This window comes from Carassius carassius, chromosome 20 (genome assembly GCF_963082965.1).
Source record: "Carassius carassius chromosome 20, fCarCar2.1, whole genome shotgun sequence".
NCBI classification, from domain to species: Eukaryota; Metazoa; Chordata; class Actinopteri; order Cypriniformes; family Cyprinidae; genus Carassius; species Carassius carassius.
Window position 1 is genome coordinate 7,369,358 of NC_081774.1, and position 22,238 is coordinate 7,391,595.

The 22,238-nt window shown below is 34.8% G+C and overlaps 1 protein-coding gene across 3 annotated transcripts in view; it reads left to right on the forward strand.

Annotated features, from left to right (window-relative positions):
* Nucleotides 1-20,254, forward strand: part of LOC132096164 (receptor-type tyrosine-protein phosphatase N2-like) — a 20,661-nt gene extending 407 nt beyond the window's left edge. The window contains exons 2-23 of one of the 3 annotated variants that reach the window (XM_059501385.1): nt 3,678-3,728; nt 5,015-5,128; nt 5,312-5,402; nt 6,019-6,145; nt 7,081-7,390; nt 7,962-8,291; nt 8,367-8,410; nt 10,951-11,273; nt 11,911-11,997; nt 12,509-12,588; nt 12,709-12,773; nt 13,205-13,417; nt 13,520-13,717; nt 14,015-14,162; nt 14,306-14,379; nt 14,988-15,065; nt 15,153-15,272; nt 16,584-16,750; nt 17,913-17,966; nt 19,467-19,531; nt 19,646-19,719; nt 19,807-20,254. In XM_059501385.1, the coding sequence (XP_059357368.1) occupies nt 3,678-3,728; nt 5,015-5,128; nt 5,312-5,402; nt 6,019-6,145; nt 7,081-7,390; nt 7,962-8,291; nt 8,367-8,410; nt 10,951-11,273; nt 11,911-11,997; nt 12,509-12,588; nt 12,709-12,773; nt 13,205-13,417; nt 13,520-13,717; nt 14,015-14,162; nt 14,306-14,379; nt 14,988-15,065; nt 15,153-15,272; nt 16,584-16,750; nt 17,913-17,966; nt 19,467-19,531; nt 19,646-19,719; nt 19,807-19,878 (2,885 nt within the window). In that variant the 3' untranslated portion in view covers nt 19,879-20,254. Of the gene's footprint in view, nt 1-3,677; nt 3,729-5,014; nt 5,129-5,311; nt 5,403-6,018; nt 6,146-7,080; nt 7,391-7,961; nt 8,292-8,366; nt 8,411-10,947; nt 11,274-11,910; nt 11,998-12,508; nt 12,589-12,708; nt 12,774-13,204; nt 13,418-13,519; nt 13,718-14,014; nt 14,163-14,305; nt 14,380-14,987; nt 15,066-15,152; nt 15,273-16,583; nt 16,751-17,912; nt 17,967-19,466; nt 19,532-19,645; nt 19,720-19,806 lie in introns of all 3 variants that reach the window. The other 2 variants (XM_059501384.1, XM_059501386.1) reach the window with 2 other exon arrangements.
* Nucleotides 20,255-22,238: the final 1,984 nt, after the last annotated feature.

Here is a 22,238-nt window from a genome sequence, read left to right on the forward strand (position 1 = left end):
GCGCCATGTTAATTATATCCCTATATTTTGATAAGAAGTCAGTGTCTCCCTTCCGAGTCGTTTCCAATGGTTTATATCTGTTTTATAGGCAGAGCTTTGTAATCTGTCGGGTGGATGCGCGGTCTTCCTTATGGAGCCAATAAAGAATGAGCGACAAGAAAGAGAATATAATAATATAGCTAGATTTCCGCAAAAAATACAACACTGGCTGATCCATCAGTCACTCCATTCTCTGAAATAGCTTAATTTTGTACATTCAATGATTTTAAGTCATACAATGTGAAGCTGTAGGACCTCATACACTGTTCATTACATAACTGGGTCCGGAGCTTGAGAAACGGTGATGGACACTGGGCCTGTTATCTTGACGAATGCATAGTATTATTTATATTGTTTAATCAGATTATTGGTCTGAACATCAGATAGTTGTTTGTGTGTTCAGGAGGGCCTCTGTCTGCAGTCAGTGCAGTAGCAGCAACAGCACAGGAAATGAAGCATCACAGATTACAGCTCGGCCCTGCTCTCAGCATGAACCACAGTAATAGAGTTGATACGGGGTCTGTGTGTGATTCATAAACCCAGCCCAGAAAAGGTCATCCTGTCAGTCATTAGCAACTGTTACCATAGCAACAGGTTGGAACATGTTAATTTCATATTGACTTGATTGCTCTAGGCTGTATGAATAGCTGAATGTATGTACATTATAAACTGACATAATAGTCAGTCAAAAGATAAGGGCTCCTCTCCCATAAAACAAAGGATTTCCAAACTGACTTTAAAAAGTGAATATATATATATGTATATATATATATATATATATATATATATATATATATATATATATATATACATACATACTCATACTTGAGGTTTGTCAGCTAAAAGACAGCCAGTTAATGCCGTAGCATTTCAAATTTTGTAAAAGTAATGTAGGCTAAATTTAGTGTGATTTTGCAGTTACAGATCAATAAAATGTATTGATTATATAAAACTAATATAGTATGAGCAAATGTAACACCTAACTATCAACACACAAAATAGTTATACAAAATGCTACTTTAACAGATTCATTTAATAGTGAAATTCCAGTTTATTCCATATTTATTTTAAACTATTCATTCATTTTTATTGTTTTATTTTTATTAATATTATTTTATTGCCTATGTTAGAGTTGCCAAGACTTTTTAATCCAAATAGTACACCAAATAAAAACTCATGGTATTGATTTGCTAAAATGGACTTTGGCTTGTATATGCTACACGTTGGGTAGGATTAGGGTTGTGGGGTAGATTTGTATCATTTGTAAACAAAAACTGTGTATTATATGCACGCCAACAAATTTCATATCATATGCATATGAATACTGCATATCACATGCACGCCAAACATTAGCACAGCAAAGTCCATTTTTGCGTTTCAGTACCATTAATTTTCGTTTTTATTTGTCATAAAATTTATATGTATTTCCATGTGACCAGGGTCTTTAAATCAAAATATGTTAAACAAAAATATAAATGGTAAAAGAATATATTCTTCAATGGCTTGTTTTTTCCCAGATTTTATTGTTTGCTCTAGTTTTTATTAAAGTAAATCTTTGATTTAAACCAGTAGCAGTTGTACGTCTCGCTACATTTGGCCACTGTGAAATAAGATCAATTACTTTGAAGGTACCTTTGGAAATAATTCTCAATCAAAAAAAGTAAATTAGTGACAAAATTGCAGGAAGCTACAGAGAGCACACAGTACTATACACTCATAAAAATGAGGTTTCAGTGTTAACAGATTTTATGGTCTGTCTATCCATATTTACTCATGAAGACCCATCTGTCATTAAACTACCTGGATACTGCAAAACCCCAGCATTTGCACTCAGTCCTCAGATGTTGCCTCATGCAGAAGCTGACCTCATCGTCACACAAGAACCTCACCTCTGTGGCTCATAATTTGAGCTGATGAGTGTCAGTGGATTTATTTGAGAGGATGTCAGTGAGGAGACAGTCTGTCCACCATCATTCTGATAAACTGTGACTGCAGCTTCACACTGCCTCCCTCTAAACTGAGCATGCAAACCGCTCTCCATTGTAACAGAGAGGTTTTAATAGGAATATAAAAAGGCAAGCATGCATTATTTATGACGTTGTTTATGTGTATATGTGTCATGTGTGGGTGCATCCTGTCTGCTCTATTTGCGTCAAAATACAATCATGCATCTTATGAAAGGCGAGGGATGTGTGTGCATTAACCTTCAAAATGTTGAGCTATTTATATATTCATGTACTTATGTGTAGACTTCCGTAGTAGATTAGTGGGCAATTAAATAAATAATACATCCATAAGTCTATACGTCCATCAGGCTGTTTAATTCTAAATGAATATGTGGATAAATGTCTTTTTTATGAATCAGACTAAACATGTAGAGCTTTCAGCTGATTATCTGAAATGTGTAAACTATAAGTAATGAGTTTTTTTTTTTTTTTTAAAGGAGTACTTGTATTTTATCGCACAATCATGACAGTAAATGTTAAAACTAGATGATGCAAAGAAGAATCAGGCTTAAATAAAACCAGAAGAAGGAATTCACGGCTTGTTAATCACATATGAGTAGATGAGGTCAGATACTTCTAAACCCCTCACCGACATTCAGAGCCCGAGAAAGAGCTTTTTTCTGCTGAGGCACTTGGCGTGAGAGCATTTGTGTGAGCAGAATTTACTATGAATGATTTGTGTGAATGTCAAACACTCTGCAGTAAGTCCTGTAATACCATACATCACGATCAGTTTAGCAGTAGGCAAGAAAAATTGCAGACATTGTCTGACAATGAAGTCATCATCATGACAAATTTTACAAACACGTGCATTTTGCAAAATGCACGTGTGGTTTGATTAAAAACAAGAAATCCCAGCTGTTAGGGTGAAGATTCTGAGGAATTTAATATACGTAAGCAAAAATGCAGAGAAGGAATGTTTAACATATTTCTGCCCTCTCGATTGTAAAAGTTACCTACAAAGATATGTTATTATCAGCAAAGCATATGGTACAAAGATACAGTGCAGCCCAGAGGAAAGTTTGATTGCTCAGATGTTGCTTTTTATCCCTCAGGAGTTCTTAGTTGATGTAAAGTTTTTCCTAGATGTTTACCCTCTGATATACAGTAGTAGAAGGTATTTATAAAACTGATGTGGACAGCATAGTTTGTGGATGAAATATTTATACTTTCTTTTGATTTCAGTCTTTCTTGGGGCAAATTGGAGTACAGTTTGAGATATTATTGAGATCCCTAAAAAACTGTGGAGGAGTGATATCTCTGGACACCTAATTCAGTGATATCAGTCAGCTAATAGAGAGTGTCACTGCATAAAAAATGGAGTAAAACTAAATCATTTTTTGAGTCCTGTTTACATCAAGAAAGTTCTCATTCACATCAATACATAATGTTCTTTTTTTTTTAAATGCAGTTTTTGTCATGTGTTGCATTAAATGCAATGTCAGGGTTTTATCATTCATCCATCTGAAAGTGATTACAACAATATCCTTTCTCTGTGTCATTATCATTATTTCTGTGATCTGAACTACACTATTCTTAAAGAATTAGAAGGATTATTCAAACATTTCAGTTATTGTTATAATTATTGTCTTTGGTGTGGCCCTCTTAAAATTCAGTTTCTCTTTCTCTCAGGCTGCCTGTTTGAGAAGGGTCTGTGTCTGAATTATGAAGTCTGTCTTAATGGTGAGTCACACACTTGCATTCGGGACCTGCGGTCTCTGTAGATCTCATGCATCATGCTGTTTGATCAAGCACTTGGTTTTTATTTTCATCTGGATTCAGCAGCTGTGTACATTATGAATACAGTGAATTTAACTCTTTTGTTATGTCACACTCACAACAAATAAAGACTCTCACACACCCTATCAAATACATCAACACCCACACACGGTGCTGTTTAATATCATTTTTGTGTTGCTTAGCAACCATTCCGAACTCTACTCAATAAAAATCTGTCTTTTTGTTGGTACAATATGACACTTCATCAATGAGAGGGTTATATGAATGAAATCATTCACGTGTAGGTCATAGACCTAACCTCCTTTCTTACTCATATGTGACATGAGTGTGTTATTTCTACTGAATGATTCTGTCAGATTCTGGTTTTGTGTTCATTATTTAATTTTGCCAATGAGAAGATGAAAGCATATTTCAAGAATGAAAAATGGCTAATATATCTAATGTATTATATAAACATATAAACAATTATTATAGTTATTAAATAAATATGTGTACGTCCTATTATAGGATTAAATTAGTGAATTAAATACTGTACAAATGAAAGCTTCTTTATCTCCTTTAATTGCTTCTATCTATTTGGAAATTGTAAAACAGTAAAAATTGTTCATAACAGATGAATTAGTCTGGCATCGATGCAGAAACAGTATGTTAAAAACAAAATACTCTGTAAAATGAATACCATAAAATGCTAGTTAAGACTCATAGCTGATATACACACATAATCACACATCAGATTTAGGGTTATTTTTAAATTTTTAAATTTATTTTTCCATTTAAGATTTGAATTAAAAAAAATCACGCACAAAGAAGTAGTATTTAATTTTTACCTCAGTTTTCTTCCCTTTCTCCAACCCTTAGAATGGAAGACTTTATTCCAGCTGTAATAATAAGAATTCTATATGGAATTGACTTCTGTTATGATTGGCATGATTTGACTCTTGATGTTACGGCATATAGGATCTTTTGCTGTGCTCCAATTACATACTGAATAATAACACAGCGATGTGTTTCCCTTCGTGTGAGTGCAAAATAGAGATGCAAATGTAATTTTCTTTGCGTATCATATAGGTGACGGCGACTCCAGCTGGTCCTGTCTCAGTTGCCCCTGGTGACTGTTTTTAATAAGATGAGACTGTTAATGGATCTAAAAATAAACACACACAGCATGACGTATTCTAGTGCACATATTTGTCATTCTAAAGTGGCTGTTGATTTGATTGTCTCTGTAGATGGCATGTTTGGCCGCTGTGAGGCCGCTCCGCTAACAGCCGTCTACACGTATGATGTCACAGCAGCAACGGTACAGAGATTCCGCACGCTGCTCCAGAAACTGGCACACAGAGGTAGGTGCATTAATGTCACTATAGCAACCGCACACATCACTGTCACCATGGTTATAAAGGCTGCTCCTAGAGCTCCTCAGGATCAAATCAGAGGCTCTGTGTCTGTGTGTGTGTGTGTGTGTGTGTGTGCGACTATTTATGTAAGATGAGTCAAAATCTTCTGCTTTCATTCTGTCCTTGCAGGATTGTCTTGGGAAGATGATGTCACACAACAAGTTTTATCAAACGAGTTCTCAAAACTACACAAAGTTTCCCTACCATTACCAGAGCCAAGGTAAAACACACTAACAATCGCTAGTTAGTTTGCACACTTATATAGCCATAGGAAGGAAACATCAACAGATGAAAAATCTTTTGCATAAATCACACCTAAACCAGCTCCATATATACTATTTGGCTTTTCATCACTCTCAGAAAACATATGATGCTGTTCAAAGACACTCTCTTGCTTAAAGACACTTAGCAAGAACCTCAAGTTACAGGTACCTATCTCTCCTGGAAAAAATACTTTGTCTCTAACAGAGTTGTAGAAAATCAATAATCTCACACCCTGTGCTCAGATTTGTCAGAGTGAGAGATTTTAGTATGACCATTCTTCATGGGAATCCTAATAATAAAATAATCTACTATACTCAACACTTTAATTTTATTGATTTTTGTAGTTTATTATTAGTTCAGTTAGATCAGTTTATCTAAATAAAAGTTAATTAAACCGATATGAGCAACTTCTCAATAAAAACTGAGGTTTAGCAACGCAGTTTATTCTATTTTGCAATATATAACGATTCAAAGGAACTTTACAGAGGATGCAAGTTATTTCTGATTATTACCTGTGATTCACCTGCCAAAGGATTGATACAGTCATGGCTTATGTCTTGATATTCTGACAGGCCGCAGGGTTATGGGGCTGCTGTTGGAGACAAGAGAATGAAATCATCCGAGGCTGAGGTTAGGAAGACCCTGAAATACCTGCAGGACCTGGGACTGCTACCAAAATCAGCACACAAGGTGAGTAAGGTGTGTATGTCCTGGGGCTGTGCTTTTGGTTTTGCATTAGGTCAGAGATTTACATTGGGTGGTGACTGAACACAGTAGTAGAATTGTTTATCAAATAAAAGTGAAAAGAAATCTCGTATTTAGGCCCAACAATATGTTACTTAAATTATTAACGTGACAGACTGAATTGTAAAATTGATTAAATTTGCTAAATGCATAAACATAGCAAGTGTGATTTACCCAGGGTGCGATTTGTGAAAATAACAGAGGGGGGGATGTTTTGAAACATTTTCATTCATAAAAATAAATCATGAGAACATTAACTAGATGACCTCATGCTCTAATTAGCATATTTATGACGTAAGTGCGTCATATTGTATTGTCTCCCTATGCTCACATACTGCAATTTAATTTAGCCATTTAATTTAATTATCAATAAAACTGTTTTTATTACTATATTTTAATGTTTCTGTTGTCAGACAATGGAATGAATATTATAATGACTGAAACGCGGTCCATTAAGACTACATAACCAGCTCTCAAACATTAATCTGCACTAATGAAATCAAGTACACATACGAAAAAGTCCATGGTTGTGCTGTGACTGATGTCGGCTATACTTGCTTGTAAAATAGAGTTAGAAGCAACAGAATATCTTTTTTTTTTTACTGTAAGTGGTGCTCCTCTCTGCGCTCGCTGAACACAGCAGATACAGAGAGAGAGGCTCGTGCTGGAAAGAGAGACCTCGCGCTCGTACGGCAGCACCAGGGAGTCCCCACCGGGGATAAAAATAATTAAGCAGAGGCAGGGATACATTGACCAGAAAGGGGGAAATCCCTTGCACCCCAACCCCCTCCCCCCGGCAAATCGCACCCTGGAATTACCCATATATATGTGTTGTTAACCTTATTATAATAGATGCTAATGTTTTAAATGTCTATGTTTATCCTGTGTAGGGGGCGGAGCTTCAATATTATCGCACTGGAGAACCACGGCCTGAAAGTGACTCGTCCCCTCCTCAGTTCATTCCAGAGGTGCCCTTTAAGTCACAGTCCTACCCTGACCTCATCCGATACCAGAGCGATGCGGCACAAGTTCCCCAGCAGGACGAGGGGTTAGACCTGCTCACAGCCGCTCTTCAGAAGTATCTTTCCAAGAACAAACTGCCTCAGTCTGATCTGGGAGACAGATCCAGAGTGGACCGACTCTACTTAAAAGATGGATCAACAAAGTCTTCCGCCAGTGACTCTCTTAGACCCGTGGATGGTATGATGTTATCTTCTCTTCCTTCTTGCACCTGCTCGCCTTATCTGTCATCATTTACTTGTGTTATCAAAACCTGTATGACTTCCTTTTTTCTGTGAAAAACAAAAGGAGATCATTAACAGAACACAAATGTAGCCTAGAGTTTGTCAAGCTCTTTAATGGACAATAAAGTAGCAAAGAGTACCACAGAAGAAGCTAAAACTAGACTATTAAAAGTCCAATGATAGCTTTGTGTGAAGAACAGGCCAAAATTCAGTGGTTCAGTATGCAATTTTTTTATAATTTATTAGAAAAAAAAAATACTCCTATTCCAGTTTAATGTGTAGAGACCGTTTTTTTTTTTTTTTTTTTGCTATTTTACTAGTGATACAAAGTAAACAGTTCACCGCCAACCATCCACTGCATGATAATGCAATAAGTCATTTTAAAGTCTTTTTTGGCATGTGAAGCAAATAAAATTCAAAAATCAGAATGCTTTGGAGACTGACCCTCAGAAAAGAATTTTTTATATTTCACCAATAATCAGATCATCAAATATCCTCCAGATTTAATAATGTTCACTTCTTCACAGAATCCTTCATCTGGAAAGTTCTGCGGAACATGGGAAGGCAGAGTGGGGATGTGAAGAGTCTGAAGGCAGCAGACCTGGATAAGCTTGCTGTTCTAATCATGGACGCTCTGCAGGTGGCAGACAAGCAGGCAGGTCAAGGAGAAAGGCCCAGAGACCTGGAGACACAGAGTCCTGAGGACGAGGATGAAGACATGCAATATGAGGACCAGCATCCTGAGAGTTATGTAATGGATCAAGCCCCTGAAGACAGTGCTCAGAATCAGAGAGAAGAGAATGAGGAAAGTTCATCAGTCACTCAAAGGACAATCCAAATCATCCCACCTGTGACAGGTAACATCATCTGAAGCAAAGCCGTCAATCATACATAGATAAGCATTTCTAATGATCATGATGTTTCTCTTTCAGAGGGACAGACGGTAGTGGAGGAGAAGAGAACTATGGACAGCAAGGTAGTGCTAGTGTTGGTTGTATTAGGTCAGAAAAATACTTTATGCCAGTACACAAATACAAACATTTTCTTCCCACTCTTAAGGTTAAATCTGTAAACCTATAAAAAAAAATATATATATACAGTACAGACCAAAAGTTTGGAAACATTACTATTTTTAATGTTTTTGAAAGAAGTTTCTTCTGCTCATCAAGCCTGCATTTATTTGATCAAAAATACAGAAAAAAATGTAATATTGTGATATATTATTACAATTTATAATAATTGTTTTTAAATTTATTATACTTTAAATTATAATTTAATTTTTTTTCTTTCTTCTTTTTAAATAAAACCAATACTTTTATAAAGCAAGGATGTGTTAAATTGATAAAAAGTGATAGTAAAGAAAATATATTATTAGAATATATATTATTAGAAAAAAAAATATTTTGAATAAATGCAGTTCTTTTTAACCTTTTATTCATCAAATATATTAGACAGCAGAACTGTTTCCAACACTCATAATAAATCAGAATATTAGCATGATTTCTAAATGATCATGTGATAGACTGGATGTTACATGTGACACTGAAGGCTGGAGTAATGATGCTGAAAATTCAGCTTTGCATCACAGGAATAAATTATTTTTTTAAAGTATATTCAAATAGAAAACTATTATTTTAAGTTGTAATAATATTTCACAATAATACAGTTTTTTCTGTATTTTTGATCAAATAAATGTAGGCTTGATGAGCAGAAGAAACTTCTTTCAAAAACATTAAAAATAGTAATGTTTCCAAACTTTTGGTCTGTACTGTATATATATATATATATATATATATATATATATATATATATATATATATATATATATATATATATATATATATATATATATATATATATATATATAATAGATTGACTGTCTATTATTCTATTATAGTTTATTTGCATTTTAACAAATTGCAGTTAAACAAATTCTATTGATTATATATATATATATATATATATATATATATATATACAGGTGCTGGTCATATAATTAGAATATTATCAAAAGGTTGATTTATTTCACTAATTCCATTCAAAAAGTGAAACTTGTATATTATATTCATTCATTACACACAGACTGATATATTCCAAATGTTTATTTCTTTTAATTTTGATGATTGTAACTGACAACTAAGGAAAATCCCAAATTCAGTATCTCAGAAAATTTGAATATAACTTAAGACCAATACAAAGAAAGGATTTTTAGAAATCTTGGCAAACTAAAAAGTATGAAAATGAAAAGTATGAGCATGTACATCACTCAATACTTAGTTGGGGCTCTTTTTGCCTGAATTACTGCAGCAATGCAGCGTTGAATTGGGGTCGGTCAGTCTGTGGCACTGCTCCGGTGTTATGAGAGCCCAGGTTGATCTGATAGTGGCCTTCAGCTCTTCTGCATTGTTGGGTCTGGCATATCGCATCTTCCTCTTCACAATACCTCATAGATTTTCTATGGGGTCAGGCTAGTTTGCTGGCCAATTAAGAACAGGGATGTCATGGTCCTTAAACCAGGTACTGGTAGCTTTGGCACTGTGTGCAGGTGCCAAGTCCTGTTGGAAAATGAAATCTGCATCTCCATAAAGTTGGTCAGAAGCAGGAAGCATGAAGTGCTCTAAAACTTCCTGGAATACGGCTGTGTTGACCTTGGACCTCAGAAAACACAGTGGACCAACACCAGCAGATGACATGGCACCCCAAACCATCACTGATTGTGGAAACTTTACACTGGACCTCAAGCAACATGAATTGTTTGCCTCTCTTCTCTTCCTCCAGACTCAATGACCCTGATATCCAAAGGAAATGCAAAATTTACTTTCATTAGAGAACATAACTTCGCACCACTCAGCAGCAGTCCAGTCTTTTTGAAGCAAGATGCTTCTGACGCTGTCTGTTGTCACAAGGAGTGCGACAACTGAAATCCATGTCTTGCATACGTCTGTGCGTAGTGGTTCTTGAAGCACTGACTCCAGCTGCAGTCCAATCTTTGTGAATCTCCCCCACATTTTTGAATGGGTTTTGTTTCACAATCCTCTCCAGGGTGCGGTTATCCCTATTGCTTGTACACTTTTTTTCTACCACATCTTTTCCTTCCCTTCACCTCTTTATTAATGTGCTTGGACACAGAGCTCTGTGAACAGCCAGCCTCTTTTGCAATGACCTTACCCTCCTTGTGCAAGGTGTCAATGGTTCAATATTGAACCTTTTCACAATATTCAAATTTTCTGAGATAATGAATATATATATATATATATATATATATATATATATATATATTATATATATATAAAGATAGATAGATAGATAGATAGATAGATAGATAGATAGATAGATAGATAGATAGATAGATAGATAGATAGATAGATAGATAGATAGATAGATAGATAGATTGATTTGAATGTTGAATGTTACATTACATTTCAATTAAATAAATTCAAATAACTAATATTATGCACTGAATTTCTTTTAAGGATGGATTTACATTCAGCCTGTGTCTACTTCCTGTTTTAGCAGGATGTGGGCTTTTTAGGAAAGCTGCTGGAGTACCTGGATAAAACCTCCAGCTCAGAAGCTGAGCCTGTTGATAAGGGGCGGGGTGTGTCTGTGGAGACGGTTCATAGCCGAACCACACACCGAGAGGTGGGGATGCAGAAAAAGGCCATAGAGAGAGTGGAGGAGGTAGAAGGCTGGGTCCAGGCAGCAGCTATAGCGCCCTCCTCTGCTCTGAAGGAAAACCCTGCACCACACCATAAGAACATGAAAGCACAGGATCTTCAGCTGGATGTCCAGAGCAACCCTAAAAATGACATCTACGGATACATTATTACTGACACAGAGTGAGATATTTACATGTGACTCTTACACCCATACGTGTATTTTATTGGGCAGTTTCTCTCTACACAATTTTGCCAAACATTAGATCAGAATATGAGCAGCACTGTTAAAATGTAAAGTATAGACTTTGATGAGCATTTGGAAAAACTCCCACACCATGGCTACATTTATATATAAAAAAAATATATGAATTTATTATATATATATATATATATATATATATATATATATATACACACACAATTTATTTATTCCTGTTATGGGAAAGCTAAATTTTCAAATCTTCAGCATTATTACTCCTGTCTTCAGTGTTACATGATTACTCAGAAATCATTCTAATATGCTGATTTGCTGCTCAAGAGACATTTCTTATTATTATCAATATTGAAAATAGTTTATATTTTGTGGAAACTATGACATATTTTTTTAGGATTGCTTGATGTATAAAGAGTTCAAAAGAAAATGAAGTAAGTATTACTGAATTAAGAATTAAGTGAATTAAGAATTAAGTATTATTGTACATTTAAATAAATAAATAATTTTGTATTTTAGTCACTTTTATAATGTGATTGCATTAGAATAAATAGTTTTTAAGAGATCTTAAATTTTTTTTATAATTTTTCTCTCTTTCTGGTTCAGAAATCTTCCCACTAATATGGGTTTGAATCTAATGGAGTTGGTGGCTCGTAAAGCGAAGATTCAAATGACTGATTTCTCCGACCTCTCGTGAGTCATCATTTATTATTTCCCAAATGACACTGTAGGTTCAGAATATAAGGGTCAATTTTGAAATTAAGTTGAGAAAAATATAAAGTTAAGGCATATTGGAAGGCATATTTAAATCCTAGTAGTAGTTTTATAATCTGTATGTTTTATCTTTTAAAAATTCTTTACTTTTTATATTTTAATTAAAATAGCATAATTTGATCCTCTGGTAAACAAACAGACCATAAGCTCACTTTCAGATCTGCCTGCATTCATCAATAACCAATGGACAGAACCAAGTTCCCACCATACATTTCTTTCTTTCTTAATAATTCTGTTCTCTTGAATGTACATCACACTTTTCATCTTGACCTTTAAGTTCTGACAGGTTTAAGGTCTGAAAATAATTTAATGGATGACTTTTTAGTAAATTGTATTCATAAGTCTTATGGTTAAAACACTAGAGGGTATATTTCATATTTGTTGGACATTGACATGATTCCTCAACATAATTAACTGTTTTTTTGTATAGTGTTGTTAGTCCAGCTGTGACATTTCAGGTCCGTCCAAATGCTCAGAACATCACTACAGCGGATGTGGCTAATGTGGCAGGTTAGTTCAGAGAGACTTAACTATGCACATGCTATACAAGATGAGCTCCTTCATGAATGTCTCGGTTCAGATTTAGAAGTACTCTGATCTCCACTGATTCTGATTCTTCTCTTGTATCAGTCCATCGAAAGGATGAACTGGAGAAAGAAGCAAAAGTCAAGATTATAGAGGCTGGAGTCACTGATGTAAGATTTTTTTCCACTTTTTTAATTTCTTTGTCATTTCTCTCCAAGGATTTGATGTTCCCATTTTTAAGTTAATATACAAACAGAATAAAATACAATTCTGTCATTTGAATGTTTAAAATAAACTCTATAAATCTACTGGTAATCAAATCCATGTAAAAATGAAAAGGAGTTCTTCAAATGACCGCACTGGTGGAACCTTAAATGGAGAACCCCCCAAAAAGGTTTTATGGAGCCCATAAGTCCTGCAAGAAAGCCCCCCCCCCTCTCTCTCTCTATACACACACCCACACACACACACACACACACACATATATACATATTACAGACTTCAGAAAATAAATGCACTTTCAAATTTCTTTCAAATTAAAATAAAATAAACTTGAAAATTAAAGAAATGTATTTCAACTTGTCTTTCTGTTTCTTTCTAGAGGAGCAAACTGAATCAGATTCCCACTAAGTACAGTCACTCCGAATCTCTGAAGTTTCTAATTCTGACTGTGATTTCCATCATCTGTATAATTGGAGTGTTAATAGCATCCAGCGTGGTCTACTGTCTGCGTCATCGCTCTCATCACAAACTCAAAGAGAAGCTCACCAACCTTGGCTCTGACTCCAGCACTGACGCCACTGCTACCTACCAGGTACCAAAGAGCGTGTGTGTGTGTGTGTGTGTGTGTGTGTTGGCTGCTTTGTTTGAGAGTATTTCTTTGATTGATATGAGATTTCCATCTCTTTCTCCCTAGGAGTTGTGCAGGCAGAGAATGGCAGTAAAGCCTCCTGTAGAGAAGCCAGATCCTATTCATTCTTCTCGTATAAATAGTGTGTCATCTCAGCTGAGTGATGGCCCAATGCCAAGCCCCTCTGCACGCACTAGCACCTCCTCCTGGAGTGAAGAACCCGTCCATTCTAACATGGACATCTCTACTGGTCACATGATACTGGTACATGCACAAACCAATATACGAGAACACTGTAAAAGTTTGAAAATGCAACACGGATGCCTTTATTCAGTGGCAACTGGTGCCTTGGTTAAAGCTTAAATCTTCACTCAAAAACATGAAAAACTTTTTTCATTGAACGTATATTTATATGTTGTCTTGTTAAGTACCAATAAAAGGATTAAAATAAACATTATTTACATTTCCCTTTTAATTTCCATTTCATTGGGGGCTATTAAATTATCTTTCACTACTGGATAATGGCACAAGACTCACAAAACCTCCTGTATGTTTCTTTAGGCGTATATGGAGGACCACCTGAAAAATAAGACTCGTTTGGTGTCTGAGTGGGAGGCTCTCTGTGCATACCAGGCTGAGCCCAATGCCACCACTATCGGCCAGAGAGACGGCAACGTCAAGAAAAACCGCGCAAGCACAGTCATAGCCTGTGAGTCACACACACAAACATATCCACTTTCAGCCAGGTGCTTTGTTTATTCATGTACTGTAACCGTTAGTGCATTATTGAATTTCTGTGATGTAAGTAAGTTTTTCAGAATTGAAAATAATATTTGTTTGTTTTTTGTTTAGACGATCATTGCAGAATAACTCTGAAGGTGGAGAACAATCAAGGCAACTCGGACTACATCAATGCCAGTCCAATCGTGAGCCCTAACTACATATAATACTTCAGAAAAAAAGAAAAAAAACTGTTGCTTAAAAAATAGACTACTAATATAATGCAAACTGCGTCACAAACTGGAAAAGCCATTAGGTGTAGGACACTTTAACCTCAGTTTAGTGCAGTGTGACTGTATTTGTAGAAAACAATTTGAGTAAATTACTTTGGAAAGAAGCCATTGATTAACTGTCTGTGGACCGGTTAACGCAAAAAACTGAGACCTGCTTCATCACCACTATGCCCTTGAGGAAGACACATAACAGCTGGTTAATGAACACTACTTGCTGTTATCACAGTTAATTTTATATTACAGAAAATTTGGCCATCAACTTATTACTCAGAACCATGCAATATGGAAAATTGCACTGTGCAAATTGTGTGCAGTACGGATTTTATGGCCACCTTTGCAGCATTGAAATGATGATGGTACTATAATGATGCAGACAGTGCATGCAAATAAACTGAACTATTAGTGTGCGCAATTTATTCTTTGTGTTTTGAATGCTCATTCTCATGTGTATTATTTAAAACTACATACAACCAGACTACATATAGTGCAGAAAGTTATTACTTAGTTGTTTTTTTTCTTAGATGGATCATGACCCTCGTAATCCTGCATACATCGCCACTCAGGGCCCGCTGCCCTCCACCGTGGCTGACTTCTGGCAGGTAAACTGCGTTATTGGTTTGTTTTGCCCTGTAGATCATGTTGGAGAGATTGTTCTTGTGTGATCTCTAACACAAGGTCTCTTGCAGATGGTCTGGGAGAGCGGGTGTGTGGTGATTGTCATGCTGACTCCTCTCACTGAGAACGGTGTGAAGCAGTGTTATCACTACTGGCCCGATGAAGGCTCTAACCTCTACCACATTTATGAGGTACCATTGTGAGGATGACTGTGGCATTTTGTTCTGCTGTTTTGTGAATATTGACAAAAGAATTAGCACAAAGTGTTTTCTGTCACATTTGTACATGGTACAGCAATTCCATTTAGTTTTAACTACTTTTGAACTTTAAAACTGAATCAAAACAATATATTATTTATCATAAATCTGTATCATTCATGTGACTTTTGCAGCTTATTTATGACCATCAGCTAGGCATAGTAATGACTGTGAAAACAAAATCACATGAAAATTGATTGAATTTGATCCAATCAGATGCCAGAAAACATTTTCATTGATCTCCAGTTAGCACGGACCCTATCAAATGCAATATTTGTGGACATTTATACATTTATTCTACAATCCATCTCAATATACTGGCACTATAAACAGAGATGGATTGTGGATTCAGTTTACACAGTATAAATGTCTGCTAATGATAACTTTGTCAGCACAGATCATAACTTGCTAAAAATGTCTGTAGAAATGTTTTCTGGTACTTTCTATGGATCAAATCCAGCTTTATTTATTTATTTATTTATTTATTTATTTATTTATGTATCTCTTATTATGTGCTTATGTATTGGCTATATATTGCTTTGCCCTGCTAATGATCATAACTATGGCAAATGACACATGAAAAAAAATTAAAATAATTTGACTCGAATGAATATATAAGTAATAACTATATTAAAAGAATCAATAAGTGAAACATGTAAATGACATTATTGCATTAATAATAGATAGAAAAAGCTAAATTATAGGGTTTAGGGTTATTGTCTTAAATGCAAAGCCAGTGGTAATCTCACTAAATTTTACAGTTCTTGTTAAGCCATTTCATATTGTAAAATTTATATGGATTTTTATTTTATTTTTTGCCATATATGCACAGTCTATGTTCTTTATAGCGGCTTAATGTTTTCTTAAGAAAATTTCTTGCTTTAAAATTTTCAGGTTGTTAAGAATTTAAAATGCAAAATGTTATTGTAAACAAAAAAAAAAAGGATAATTTACTCCCACTTGTGTTATTTTCAGAACTGTATGAATTTCTTTCTTTTGTGAAACACAAAGGAAGATATTTTAAGAAAATGTCTTTGTGTGGAGAGTCCTTTTAAAGTGTGCACATAGTAATAACTGCAATTTAATGCAAATTCAGAAATCTATAATGGGGCAGACACAAAATAGTGACAAAACTTTGGGTTTGGCTTTTTGTATTTTTGATTCTGCCCTCTCTGTATATAGGACGATTTTCAATGCTGTGTCATGCTGTTTGGTATATAAACTCTTTTTTTCTCTCATATGTAGGTTAATCTGGTTTCTGAGCATGTGTGGTGTGATGATTTCCTGGTTCGGAGTTTTTACCTGAAGAACATGCAGACTAACGAGACCCGTACAGTCACACAGTTTCACTATCACACCTGGCTGAATGACCAAACGCCCGAAACCAGCCAAACCCTGCTTGACTTCCGCAGGTGCGCCTATGCGAGCATGTGCACATTTTGCCTGTTTGTTGTGCGAGCGTGTGTGTGTGTGTGTGTCAGCTCCTGAGCGGTTGTCAGTGTCATTTTTGTGGTCGTGCAGCTAGTTCACTGGCTCCAGTTGCATAGTCACAAAAGTGATCATTGACAACTGCGACTCCGCATCCAAGTGCACCCTGGGATTCCAGCCCTTCCCTCTATCTCTTTCCACCCTAAATCTTTGTTCACCCTTTCTGTCTGCTAAGATCTGACCTATGATTTCCTCCTTTTCTTCTCCTCTTACCTACAGTTCTCTGCATGTGTTTTATATATATATATATATATATATACATACATATATATTCAGTTTTTCTCCGATCAGAATTGTTGTGCTGTGGTCCTGGCCCCGCTCCTGTTAATGTTCATTTGAATAAAGCCAGCAGCATAAACCAGTAACATGTCTGAAGCTAATATGACTGTGTTTGTGTATGTCAGGTTTTGTCTATATTGTTCTGACCAAACAACTTAGTAAATAAAATTATTTAATAAATAAATAAATTTAAAAAATATAATAATGTTTAATTTTTGTAAAACAAAACTTTAGGTTTACTTTAGGGTTAGGTTTAGGGGTCGGAGATGGAAAATATTGTTAGCTTAGTATAAAATGAATAAAGACCATGTAAAAGCCCTCAACATGACAGAAAAACAAACAGCATGTGAGATTTGTCCTACGTAATTCATATTTTTTAATCCCCAGTTTTTATAATCACTTTGATGTCAAAACCTTCTTTTAATACATTACAGTTTAAAAGTTTAAATATATATATTTTATACATATATCGTTGCAATTGCTGGAATAAATTACATTTTAAAATATATTAAAATAGAAAGTAGTTATATTAAAATCTAACAATATTTCACAATGTTACTATTTTTACTGTATTTTTGATCAAATAAATGCCTTGGTGAGCATAAGAAACACATTTCTAAAATATTGAAACTCTTACTGACCCCTAGCTTTCTTTATTTGTGTATCTTTTATTATATAAATATATGTAGCACTCCATCCTTTTCTATAGAGCTTGGCTGTATCTGAAATCTACCTTCAGCTTTTAATATATTTGTGTGTGTGTGTGTGTGTGTGTTTATGATTGTATGTTGGTCTTCTTTCCAATAGGAAGGTAAACAAATGCTACCGTGGAAGATCCTGCCCTGTCATTGTTCACTGCAGGCAAGTACAAACACACATCTGCAATAATTTAATATTCAATATTTATTCTTTGACATTTATTCTGCAATATTACTTGCCATTAGAGATGTCACAAAACAGCCTCTGTTGTCAACTATATATAAAATTCTGTATGCAAAAAGTAAAATACAGTACATAAGGCATGTATTTGACATAAATGTTCACTAAATAAACAAAAGCAGAAGGATGCTAAATAATTTTCATACTAATGTTACAATGCACAATAATAAAATGCTATTTTAAATTGAAATGTAAAACTCGACACAAACTCTCTGATGTTCATCCTTCAAAGTGCCAAAATTCAAATCGGCAGACCATAACCAGGGCATTTTTGGGATAGAAAACAAGATTTAAGAGTACAACAGGTGAAATCGCACCTACTCGCCACCGCTGTGTTTGCATCAGTAGTTTTACGTGGTTACCGCACTTACTAAAAGACAGATGGTTGAAAGAAAACGTTTGGCTATTTTCCCTGCCCATGGTGTCATGATGACATCAGTGGGAAGGCAAAATCATGCAAGAGGAGGAAAATGTTGCATTTTGACTAAAGCGTAAAAAAGACAATGTGTAATAAAGGATCAGTTCACCAAAAAAATTAAATGTGTTGGAATTATACTCATCCTCAGGCCATCTAAGATGTAGATGAGTTTGTTTCTTCAACAGAACTGATTTGGAGATAATTATCATTACATCAATTCCTCACCAATAGATCCTCTGCAGTGAATGGGAGCCATCAGAATGAGAGTCTAATCAGCTAATAATTACATCACAATAATCCACAAATTATCCACACAACTTCAGGCCATCAGTTTATGTCTTGTGATGTGTAAAGCTTTGTGTTTGTTATAAATCCAACGTTAAGATGTCCGTAATCCATAATATTGTTTTATCCAGTTTAAAAAAAAAAAAAATATTGTCTGAATCAGGAGTGAAATATGCATCAATGAAAACACTTCTAAACAAATATGTCGGTTGATTTTGATGTGACAACAGGACAACAGGGATAGAATTTTTCACCGGAGGAAGTGCTATTAAAGATTATTGACTGGTATTTTGGACGGACGTTTTTAGTTTAAAGAAAAAAGGCTGTAATGATGAATTTGTTTCTTACAAACATGAACTGGAGTAATGTGGATTACTTGTAGATTACTGTGATGTTTTTATCAGTTGTTTGGACTTTCATTCTGTTGGCACCCATTCACTGCAGAGGATCTATTGGTGAGCTCGTGATGTAATCCTAAATTTCTCAAAATCTGTTCCCATGAAGAAAAAAAACTCATTTACATCTTAGATGTCCTGAGGGTAGGTAAATTTACAGCAAATTTGACCCAATTACAAGTTTTATTTACGAACTTATTGTGCAACTATTTTTCTTAACTTTTTATTTTATTTTATTATTGACACTGAAAAATAATCTGTAATTTGTCTTTTTTATTTATTTAATTATTTATACTTTTTTTAATCTTGCTTTTTGTCCATCAGTGATGGAGCTGGACGGACTGGGACATACATTTTGATTGACATGGTGTTGAATAAAATGGCCAAAGGTAAAGACAAAGAAAAGCTGATTATCAGCTGATTAGTTGGTAAAAAATACTTTGCACATTGTGTACAGTCAGTATAAATACTGATAGAAATATACAAAATTCTTTGCTTTACAGGTGCAAAAGAGATTGATATTGCTGCTACGCTGGAACACCTGAGAGACCAGAGACCCGGCATGGTTCAGACCAAGGTATGTACACACACATACGAGCTTGAGCTACACTGAAACACACAATCTCTTTCATACTGACACGTACTCTCTCTGTTTCTTTCTCAGGATCAGTTTGAGTTTGCCCTGACGACTGTAGCTGAAGAGGTGAACGCTATTCTCAAAATCCTGCCACAGTGATACTTCCCTTCTTCCTCCCTCTCAGTTGTATAAAAGCTATTATCCCATTTCTGAGAAGATATATGTCCTATAGAAACTATTTTGTCTGTAAATGATTAGACTATATTCAGTAGCAATTAGTCATTGTGTATTATTTCAGTTCTGTGTAATTTTGAAAGCACATTCATTTCGTTTTTTGCCATGTCATTGTTTCAAATTTTATTTACTCTCTCATCATTTCTATTTCTATTGCATCACGCACAGAAAACTGGCCAGATCTGTTTCTGAATATATAGATAATTGGACCTGAATGTATTAAATTAATCTGTATTTGCGTCTTTATTTAAGATTTTTAATTTAAGATAACCCATGTTCTTTGGGTTGTGACAACTACAGTTTATCAAGCAGTAACATCTTGTATGTGAGATTATACCAAGGTGAGAATTGCTGCCTTATCAAGATGTTTAAGACCTGAACTTTTATTATAAGACTAAAACTCTTGGGCAGTACTACCACTTTCATTTGGTATTAAAATTTAATCTGTGCCCACAAACAGTGTGGATAGCAAGTAGAAATGCATGCAAGACTTGTGCAGTTGTGCTTTATGAACTTACAGCAAACTTGTGCATTAGAAAATGTAAACAAATAAAGACTAAATTGATATTGTGTGATTCTAGCAAACTACAAATGCAGTGTCTGATCTCCATGTTGTTATTGGGAAGATTCATGAGTGTATGGCGGAGTTCATATCAGTAAACATCCACAAGAGCAATAAACATTCATGCATTTTAATAAGAAGCATCAAAGGGAATAAGGTTCTGCATATCCTGATGCTCTTTGTAGGTATGTAGTTCATCGCTTAATACAGATATTAATGTGGCCTGAACCCAATAGCACCTCATACATCAAAAAGTAAACCTAGAGCAGGCTGTTCCTCCACTATCTGCTAAGATTCATTACTGTAAAGAGACTTTGTGATGGGCTGGTTTGTCTCTCAAACATGTCTGTTTTGACTGTATGAGTAATCATTGTGAAAATCTCAGTAATAAGATTGATCATTACTAACAAGCTCATCTATATGACTAAATAAAGTCTGTGCATATTTCCATTCACCATTAACAGACTATCAGTGTGTGTTGCAACTGAATAATTGACGCTGTTTTGATCCTGTGAAGCTCCATAATAAAGTTTCATGTGTCTGTGAAGTAAAGCAAAAGTACCTACTGTACCACAGATGCACATTCATTCTGAACCAGTGTTTACACTCAATTTAAGAAAACACATGTAACCAGTGAGTTTGATATTGGTGAAAGCTTAAGTTTTTTAATCTAGTGCATCTAAGCCATATTTGGAAAAATCAGTTACAGAAGACCTTATTTATAGTTTTAGCAGAAGCTGTTTTTTAGAATATCCAGTAACTTTAGAGATCACATCTTAACCACAGACTGTCTTTTTGTAGAAAGGCACAAACCGTTTTCATCTGTTTATGACAAGAACAAATCTATGATTCGAGAATTTCTGCAAGATGCTGCATGATGATATCATGTATTAATTAGATATTTATTGATTATTTTTTCATAATTTAAGTTTCTATAATGGATTTTCTATGTATTGCATGACATGGATTTAATGCAGCAATGATCTCTCTCCTTACTTAAATGTATTTAATGAAATATCTCATCTTTTAAATTTCTTTATTAAACCACAATGAGCACATATTCTTTACTTTATTGCTTCATTGCTTTTATAACGTTAAAATGTACAGCATTATATTAAGTAAACTGACAGGGGTGTAAAAAGCACTCAAAAATTGTACTCAGGTGAAAGTACGGATACTCAGTGAAATTTTTACTCAATTAAAACTATCTGGCCAAAAACATACTTGAGTAAAACAGTAAAAGTAACAGTACAGTCAAAAAAAGGGAGATTCTTGTTTCGTCATGTTAAATCTCCTCTCAATGCAAAGTGAAATTGCTTGAAAATAAATTGAATAAAATGTTTTGTCAGACAGGTTTGGTTAAAGGGAGAAAAAAAAATACAATGATGTTGGTCAAAACATCTATCTAGACAACAACAATTAAAATGCAGCAAAGTGAAACACACAAACACACACACACTCACACAAAATACAGCCCTTAAAGGGATACCCCATCTTTTACACCCTCAGGCCATATGTATATGGCTTTCTTTGGTCAGATGAACACAAACCAAGAGTTTTAGAAAAGAAAATATACCTGCATATAATGCAATTGTACAGAACGTCCAAAGATAACGCTTCAAAAACTACACAACTACACAGTAAAGAAGACAGTAACCCATACAAACCCTGTTTAAATATAAAGCCATTAACGTGATTATAATATATAGATTATAAAATAAAA